The sequence below is a fragment of the Microtus oregoni genome, unplaced genomic scaffold (genome assembly GCF_018167655.1).
Source record: "Microtus oregoni isolate MIOR12 unplaced genomic scaffold, Mior012 000163F_ref0000286, whole genome shotgun sequence".
Classification (NCBI taxonomy): domain Eukaryota; kingdom Metazoa; phylum Chordata; class Mammalia; order Rodentia; family Cricetidae; genus Microtus; species Microtus oregoni.
The window spans coordinates 315,058-324,668 of NW_024544818.1; the positions used below are offsets into that span (position 1 = coordinate 315,058).

Here is a 9,611-nt window from a genome sequence, read left to right on the forward strand (position 1 = left end):
TGCCATCTGCTGTGAGACCCTCTGTTCCTCTGAGGGGCAATTCTGCCTCCAGCGCTCCAAGGGTCACTTTGGCGTTCCTCCAGCCTGCTATAGTACTGTCTTCGCAATTATTTGTTGGGAAAGGGAACAGAAGAGGTAACGAGAGTGAGTATAATAAAAGTACATTATGCTCATATATGAAAGTGTCACCATGACGCTGGCAAGTAACCCATTCTTTTTGGTTTTTCGAGATAGGGCTTTCTCTGTATAACAGCCCTAGTGGTCCTGGAACTCGCTCTGTAGACCAAGCTGGCCTCAAACTCACAGAGCTCTGCCTGCCTCTGCTTCCTAAATTCTGGGATTAAAGGCGTGTACCACTGTACCCAGCTGAACCCCATTTTTTGTAAAATTAATTTGTACTAACTTAAAAGAGGGCTAAAATCTCATTTGTCACCCAGCCCAAAATGTTGAGTCTCCACTTATTGCCATGTATTTGCTTGCCTCAACCATGTTTATAATAAGGTCCTTAAGAGGAATGAGCCAAGTTTCAGCCTCTGAGTTGAGGATGAAATTACTCAATCAGCTGCCGCATGGCTCTACAGGCATTAGTTCCTTCAGTGACTGGGACTTGTGCCCCTGCTGGGTGCCAGGCTCTGTAAAGGATGCTGGCGACAGAGAAGTGAGCACGGTGGACACTGCTGCCACCTGCAAAGAGCCTTTGGGGAGAGACAGGCTGCCAACAGGTAAAGCAACACGGATGCTTCTAGTGTGCTGGGCGCGTCGATGAAAAGAAAACAGGACCACGTGGCAGAGAAGTAAGTGACTGGGGTGGCTATTTAACTTGGGTGTTCCTAAGGCCCCTCAGACGTGACTTTTCAGTTCAAACCGGTGGACTCAAGGTGACGGAAGTGATGAGATGGGTCAAATATTAGACTATCCAAGGACAGCATCCAGAGAGAATGAATGGCAAGTTTGAAGGAAGGGCATGCCCTGTAAGGGGAGACTTGTGTTCAGGCCATACAAGAAGCCCATGTGGCTAGAACTCATGAGATCTGACCTGAACACTAATAAAAATACCTGTCTAATACATAGTTGAGTATAGGAGATGGGGAGAGAATCAGGGAGCCAGCTTCAAAGCTACCAGAGCTCTCCATGCAAAGGGTAGTCGTGGTTCAGAGATGTAACAGTAGTGAAGGGGGAGAAGTGCATGGATTCGCCATCTGTTTTGGAATTGAATCGCAGGACTTAATAATGGATTGAAGAGGAAGGTTATAAACAGAGGAAGAAACAAAATCTCGATTCAGTCAGTGCCATGACAGAGGGACAAAAACACCAGTGGTCTGTGTTTATATTCTAAGTGCTCACTACTATGAGCTACCTCGTTGGGTGGCAGGACGTTTCCACCTTCCCAGAAAGCTTTTTTGGACAACACTAGTCTATATTTAAAAAGACTAAATAATCATAGAAGACAAGTCTCAGGCTGGAGAATATATTCACTATATGAAGAACCAGCTCAACAATAGGAAAACAAAGAACCCAAATTGGAGATGACAACAGATCTGAAAAGAAGCTCATGCAAGATATACAGATGGCAAGAACGTGTATGGGTAGATGGTCAACGTTGTGTGCCACAAAGGAACTGCAAATTAAAGCAACAGGATAGCACGGCACACCTATTCGAACAGATGCTGCCAAAACCAAGTGCTGGAGGAGACAAGGAGCCACGGGAACTCTCAGTCTTTGTTGGTGAGGACATAAAATAGTGCAGCCCATTGGGAGGACAGTTTACCACTTTGTGCCAAAGCTAAGCAGTCTTGCTGTGTGATCCAGCAATGGCTTCCTTGGTATCTGCCCAAGTAAGTTAAAACTCATGTCCATAAAAAAAGCTGTACATGAATGTTTAGAGCATATTGATCATTATTCATAATCATCCAAACATGGAAGTAACCAAGAGGACTTTCAGTAGGTGAGTGGATCAACTGGGATCAGGAAGTTCAGGAAGCACTTACATGTCCCTTTTCTCCCATTAACGTTTTGCATTAGTTGGGTGCACCCTGCTCAGTCTTTCTGCAAACCTGAAACTGCTCTAAGTCTATTAATTAAAAAGGAAAGACTAAGAAAAAAGCTTACTAGCACCTAGCAAGGGACATAGCACAAGGGAACCACTACATATATGTTCACTGAAAAGCTGGATAGGCAAATGAGTCTGTCAGCGGACTTGAGAGGCTAAGGCAGGAGAAGCTTTAGTTTGAGGCCAGTCTGGGCTACATAGCAAGACATTGTCTCAGAAAAGCAGAAAGAATGAACCAATGAATCAAAAGAACCCAGGCCTCCTGAGTCTCGGTTCTGAAGGTCTTCTTGTATATCAGAGGTGAAGACTTAGTATAACTAATTATCCAGACCAGAATATTGAGAAGGAAATGGAGTGTCCTGAGTGTAAACTAGAAGTTATGAACAGCTCACAGGCTACATTTTGCTTCCAAAAGTAATTTGACTATTCATATCTTCAAAATTTTCAGTAACCCACACTTAACACTGTGGATACTTTGCATTAAAATATGTATTTCTGTCTTCACTTGGGAAATGAACAAATCTAGACTCCTGGGGCCTCTATGCCTGCCTAGTAAAGAATGGCTGGATCCACTTGGCATGTGCATCTTGTTTGCCACAAACCCTATCCCTCCCATTTGTATGTCTCACTCTAGGCCAAGCATGGGTTTCTGCTCACACTCTGTTAGTTTTCTTTATTTTTATAGTAGCTGACCAAAAAAGGAAAGCGTTTTTGAGATACAGTCTAACTATGTATTGGTGCGGGAGAATTGTCTGTATTCTGTCAATCATGTTTTAAATAAATGCTGATTGGCCAGGCAGGAAATATAGGCGGGAAAACCAGACAGGAAGTAGAAATGATGTAATGACAGCAGGCGAATTCTGGGAAGGGGGAAGCTGATTCCTCCCACTCCTGCCTAGACCACCAAAGCAGCAGTATGTGATCTGCCCCACTGAAAAAAGGTAGTGAGCCACATGGCTAACATAGATCAGAGAAATGGGTTAATTAAGATGTGAGAGTTAGCCAGTGAAAGGCTATAGCTAATGGACCAATCAGCTTATTTATAGAGACCTATGTGTGATTTTCCTTGGGGCTAAACAGCTGGGGGTACCAGGAGGGGCAAAACCCCAACAACAAGCAGGCCCCATTCATGTTACAATGTATCACTAGTTGCTCTGTGATACTGTTTAGACCAGCTGGCCTCGAATGGGGAGGTCTGCCTGCTTCTGACGAAAGGTGTGTATCACCACACCCAGCATGAAAGTATTTATTATACTGGTCATGATTCAAGGTGGGAAAATGATAAAAGCATCATAACAGCTCCATGTCTTGCCCTAGTTGGATTTTGCTCACATGCACTAGATTCTCTGGCTCTCTGGGCATCTAGGTTTGCTCTCTCTAATCTGAAGCCTAACCTCAAGATGTCTCTGAGTTAGTTCTATTTGGAACTTTCCCTTGCACTGTCTCCCAGGCCTCAAACTGTGTTGGCCTTAGAATTTTGTCAGGCTACCACCTACTTCTAGAAAAGCTGGACATCGGGAGAAAAACAATGGGCATTATTTAAGCTTACATATTTTTGGTTACCCAAATTCAACGTTGCTCATCATCCACTTTTGGTGGAAATAATTTCTGCTGTTTTACATAATTGCCTCCAAATGTAATGACAGAGGAAGTCAGGTGTAATAGAATACAGCACCAGCCTTTCCTCTCTGTGGTCATCTGTGGCTAAATCACAATGACCCAGAGTCTTATCCTTTCATGGATTCATTTATTCCCCAAGCACTGGCTACACTTACAAATGGAGGGATCCTTGCTTCCGTAGTGGGGTTCCCCATGGGGTGTCCTCAGCAGAGGCTCTCATGTATGGACAGGGCCTACGTATGAAGTCCTGTCTAGATAAAGCTTTAGGCTTTACTCCCAGATAGTCAGGGGTGGGGCCACATTTGGCAGTGAGCAAGAAGCAGCCCTACAATCAAGAGAAGCATCAGTGAAGAGGCTGAGGCAGTGACCTGAAGAAAGAGATGTGGCAGAGGTTACGGTAGTGCAAGAGAAAGGAGAGAGAACTCAGGCAAATCTTGAAGTTAGGTTTGGCAGCCCATAAGACATAAAGGGGCATGAACAAAGACATAAAGAATCAGGCATGGTCCAAGGATTTTGAGTTAGTTTCCAACACCAAAAACATAATCCAAAATATAAGAAAAAAACTGCTGAATTTGGCCTCATCAAAAATTAACTTTAGCTTTACAAAAGACTTGCTAGCAGAATGCAGAGATAACAAATGTACTGAGATAAAATGTTTGCAAATCATATACCCAACAACAGATTTGTATCTAAAACATACAAAGAGCTCTCCAAACTCAACAGTAGAAAAACTGCAAATTAAAAAATGGGCATAAGACATAAAAAGGGAGATACAAATAGCAAATTAACACATAAAAGATGTTTAACATCATTAACTATTAGGAGACATCAAAATGAGATCACAACAAGATAGCACCATATACCCATCAGAATAGGCAAAACAAACAATTCTGCATGCTGGCAAGGGTGTGGAGGAACCAGATCCCTGGCAAGAGTATAAATGACACAGTGACTCTGAAAAACACTTCGACAGTTTCTTATAAAACTAAATGTATTTGGGAGGCAGAGGCAGGTAGGTCTCTCTGAGTTTGAGGCCAGTCTGGTCTACAGAGTGAGTTCTAAGACAGTCAGGGTTACACAGAGGAACCCTGGCTCAAACAAAACAAAAAAAAACAATTAAATGTACACTGTGTTTACTCAAAACCCTGTATGTGAAATAGAAACTTTATTCATAATAGCAAGAAAGCTCAGTTCTCCTTCAGTGGGTGGGGGTTAAACAGACTGTGCCACAGGCACAGGTATTTCGTGCACACAGCAACTTGGATGGGCTTTTTACATTTATTAATTATACAAAATAATGTGTTTCACTGGCGTTTTCATGCATATGTACCATATGCATTGATCATATTCAGCCTTATAACCTTCTCTATCCCCCCTTTGGATAGATCTTAAGAGCAGTGGAAATGGCAGTCACAAAATTTTATGTACTATAATAGTCCATTTATGTAACATTCTAGAAATGAAACTGTTTTAGAGATGAAGAACATTAATGGTCACCAGGGCTTAGAGAAGGTGAAGGGGGAAGAATGGGAATGACTGGGTTTTAAAAGGGTAGGAAGAGCAGGGATGAGATACCACAGTTCTGAGTCATGTTTGGAATAAAGATTATATGAATCTACACTTGTGAGAAAATTGGATAGAACTATATACTTATTAGCATATAATACAAGTTAGATTCATGAAATACGAATAATATCTATGAATTGCGCGAATGTCAACTTCCTAGTTTTGATGTGAACAACAATCATGTAAGATGCTAATTGGAAAAAAGCTGGTGAAGGCTCCATGGGTCCTCCCCTTACTATGGTGTTTGTTGTTGCTGTTATTTGCAACTTCCTATGGATCTGTAGTGCTTGCTTCCATTTATATGGCATTCTTTGGGTGGGGGGGTCGAGACAGGGTTTCTCTGTGTAGCCGTGGCTGTCCCGGAACTCACTCTGTAGACCAGGCTGGCCTTGAACTCACAAAGATCCACCTGCCTCTGCCTCCTGAGTGCTAGGATTAAAGGTGTGTGCCACCACCATCCGGCTCTTATATGGCACTCTTGAAAAGACAACACTATAATGACAGAGAAGACATCAGTAGCTGCCAGGTAGGCAGAAGGATGTGACTTCTAAAAAATGGCGCTGAAGGCTTTAAGGGTTAGGAATCTTCTGTATCATGAACAAATATATATGTTCAGAATCAGGTCTGTGCATTGAGAAAGTCAATTTTACTGTAATTTTAAAGTTACAAAAGTAGAACTCAATTGTAGACCGCTTTCCTAGCACTCACAGGGATCAGGATTTGATCCCCAGCACCAAAACCTAAGTACGATTTTTAGAAAAGCTACTGGGTTTTTTTTTCTGATTACCTCCTTCTCCCTCTCCACTCATCCGTCATTCTCCATCCACTGTATGCCTGCTGGCGTGAGGCACCCTGTAGCTTCTGATGCTTAAAGGAGAACAGTATCCTTCCTGTTTAAAGGACAAGCAGGAAGTAGAACTTGAACTCTGGTGTTCTGCTCAAGGAAATGGAGCAAAGAGAAGACTGAGCAAGGAGCAAGTGAACAAACTGAGCACTTTTAGAGCCGGGTTCTGTGTAATGCTTTTCCAGCAGCACTCTTGACCCAACCTTTCTTGACTCCATACTGCATAGGTCCCACAAGAGAAAATGCCAGAAGGGTTGTGCCCTGCTAAGGGGGATAGAAAGGTTGGGGTAGAGGAAGATTTGATGCAGTTAACTGTGAACTCTGAAAAGTATTATCTGGACACGTACGTGTGTGTGTGTGTGTGTGTGTGTGTGTGTGTGTGTGTGTGTGTGTGTGTGTGTGTGTGTCTAAAAACATTTGGACTAGGATCGACTGCACGATTGATCTGGATTGGCCTGAACCCACCCGGTCTCAGCAGTCAGCTGGTGATCAAAAATCCTGATTTGTATACTGCTTTCTAGGATAACAAGAGTATCTAGGCCCTTTGTCCCTCATCATTTAAGGCTTAATTCACATAAAAAGGGTCACCACATACTCATTCTCAGCAGGAGAACTGGCCCCAAAATATAACCACTTCTTTTCTTCTCTGCAGCTCCATTGAGGTATGTCATTCATATATGTTACCTGAATTTGAGTTCTGTTTTCTTTCCTGTTTGCAGGGAATCTGAAGCATGTGGTCTAGTTGACAAAAAGAGATCAGATTTCCAGAGCTGGGAAGCAGTGCCTATAATGAAGACAGTGTGTTGATGCAAGCAGTTTGTGGAATTTGTGACTGCAGGGGAAATTTGGAAGAAATTACTTCCTGAAAATTTCCAAGGGGCACCAAGTGGCAGCTGGCCTCCTGGGGTGAGGAGGCAGGCACCCCAGAGCCAGGAAGATATCCAATGTTTAAAGTGTTTATTTTAAAACACACACACAAATGCCGTTTTTAATGTTTCAAAATTATTTTTAAGCAAATTGGGGGGGGGAGTATTTTTATCTTCTTAAAGGGGACAAGTCACAAACTGCAGGAAAGTGGGATGAGGTGCAGCAGACAGGCAGGTTTAGACCCCAGGGCCATTTGGTAGAGCCCTGTGGGGGGTGCTCTCAGCAGACTGGGGGGAAGAGGAGTCTTGCCACTTTTGTTTTACTATTGTGCACTCATGTTGTTTCTAATAAAAATCTTTCAAAACCTAGCTCTGCCTCGCTCTTCTCACTGTAAACTGCCACTGACGGCACACACCTCTGGACTTTTCCTGTCACCAAAGGTCAGACATGACCCTCTTACTTCCATATTCTGCCCTGGCCAGCCTAGGACTCCCACCCTAAAACTTGGACCCTCGTGGGGAACTAGTGTATCCCCTGCCCAGATGACACACTCTGTCACGTGCTAGGGCCTGTCCATGAAAAACAAGGTGCAAGGTTACAGGCTCTGTGTCCATGAAAAGGAGACTGTTGCACTCTGAGGAGGCGCCTGCCCTGCCAAAGATTCAGGGGTAGGAACACAAGGTCTCAGGGGGCGTTTCCATGCGTTAGACAGGCCACTTCCGACTCAGGTGTAGATAGTTGAGACGCATGACCGCTGACTGGTGTAACCCGGGGAGATGGTGCAATGGTGATGAAAAGACAGCCATTCAGTATGATTTTAGAAGCCGATTGACCAAATATTTATTAAGTTCTCTCAACCACTGTGACAAGTCTAAGAGACACAAGCACAACCCAGACCTGGCCTTGGGCAAAGGGAAGAAAAAGCAAATACATGCGCAAAGCCAAATTGAGAGCAACTGGCGCAGCCCACAGGCCCCCAGCAGCATGTCTGAAGGGATATTTAACTTGAATTTCCCCAAGCAAGCAAACAAGTAAGCAAGCAAGAGCATTCCACAGAAGGGAGTGAGAAAGCCCTGAGTGTGTCCTGAGCTGGGAATAGCCGTGCTTTTATTAAACAGTGAGGGTGTCTGGTGGACAAGAAGTACCAGTCACTTCAAATGTCCACTATTCTAATTATACACTCTGGCCTTAAGGCAGTTTGGCTTACACTGCAAAGAATGGGGATTTCAAAGAATTGAAGAGTTGGGAGGTGTTGAATGCGCTGGTGCCAAGGTTGGCCCTCTCAAAGATTTGTTTATCCCACTTTTAGGTTCCCATTGCAGTCCTTTCAAGGGGGCCTACCTCCAAAGTCCCTGTGAAGGCAACCGCCTGGTAAAAAACAACGGCTAGCTAGTGCCCTATGGCCTTCTCAGTGAGAATGGACCTGGTCAAAGTTATGCCTCCAATATGGAGAGAATGGGGGAAGAAGATTCTGGGGGTGCCAAGGCAGCCTAGCCAGGCTGGCACTACCTGAGAACCAGCTTGGCCTCAGTTTTGGCCCAACAGAATGGGCTTCTGCCAGGCCAGAATGGACACTAGTGCAGGGGCCTCCAGGCTGACATTGATCGCATTCCTATAGGATATGCTAGCCTGGAGTGCAGTTCCGTGGCAGGGCAGGTGCCCAGCACACACAAGGCCCTGGGTTCTGTCCCCTAACACATCAAAAACAGGAGAAGAGAGGACAAAAGAGAGGTAAGAAGAGAAGGAAAAGAGGAAAACATTAGATTAAAAAGAACGACAGGTAAAACCAGGAATCACTTAAACTTTACAAAAGAAAATTGAAATACCCAAAGGTAGACCCATCATCCACCAAAGCAACACAGCAGGCTAAGACCTGCTCTGTCCGGAATTATGAAGGCATGAGGAAAAGCATCAGAGCATCAGCTGGGACTAGGAAATTACAAGATGCTTTGTTTTGCCTTTGAGTTTTTTTCTCTCTATTTTTTCAGATTTCCTCTAGTGAATTACATTTTAGTTTGACAATAGAATAATAATAGGTTTGGGTATAGTTCAGTGGTAGAATGCCTGCCTATTATCCAAAAGGCCCTGGGTTTCACCCCTAGTCCCACAAATCAAGTAATAAGCTAAAAATGAATTGCTTGTTTAAGCAACACTAATTAAACTCAGTCGCCAAGGGAAAAAAAAAGACATGAGGGTAGGAAGAGACTTGTTTGTTAGAAGGGGTTCAGTTGGAGGAGATGGGGGAATAAGAGAAGGTGATGGGGTGAATGTGATCCAGATACATTTATGTACATGTATGAAATTGTCAGGATAAATTTTAAATTTTTGCAAATGGTCTTTCAAGCCGGTGAGATAAAGATCAAAGTCAGTTGGAACCTCCCACAGTGCAGACTTGTGCTCAGCCTCGGGGCTGTTCTTACTGCCCAGGAGACTCTGAGCACAGACCCAGAAGAAATGGGCTCCAGGGCAAGTGTATCCTGGTGTGAGCCTGCCCTCCCAGCAGCCAAAGGCTGCTGTCCACCTGGCTACTGTAAAACTAAGTTCAGACCTAGTGACTCTAACGACAAACAAGAGGCAAGCATTAGAACGCACCCCTTCTTATAGGCCATTTCTACTGGAAGTATGGCATTCTCTTTCCTGCTGGCTAGGTATTGCACCCATTTT

At 43.9% G+C, this 9,611-nt stretch overlaps 1 protein-coding gene across 1 annotated transcript in view; it reads left to right on the top strand.

The window, feature by feature from the left end:
- LOC121445188 (histone deacetylase 8-like) overlaps positions 1 to 7,309 on the top strand; it is a 222,410-nt gene extending 215,101 nt beyond the window's left edge. Inside the window, exon 11 of the mRNA XM_041647193.1 lies at positions 6,800 to 7,309. Within this exon, the coding sequence (XP_041503127.1) occupies positions 6,800 to 6,822 (23 nt within the window). The 3' untranslated portion in view covers positions 6,823 to 7,309. The remainder of the gene's footprint in view (positions 1 to 6,799) is intronic.
- Positions 7,310 to 9,611: the final 2,302 nt, after the last annotated feature.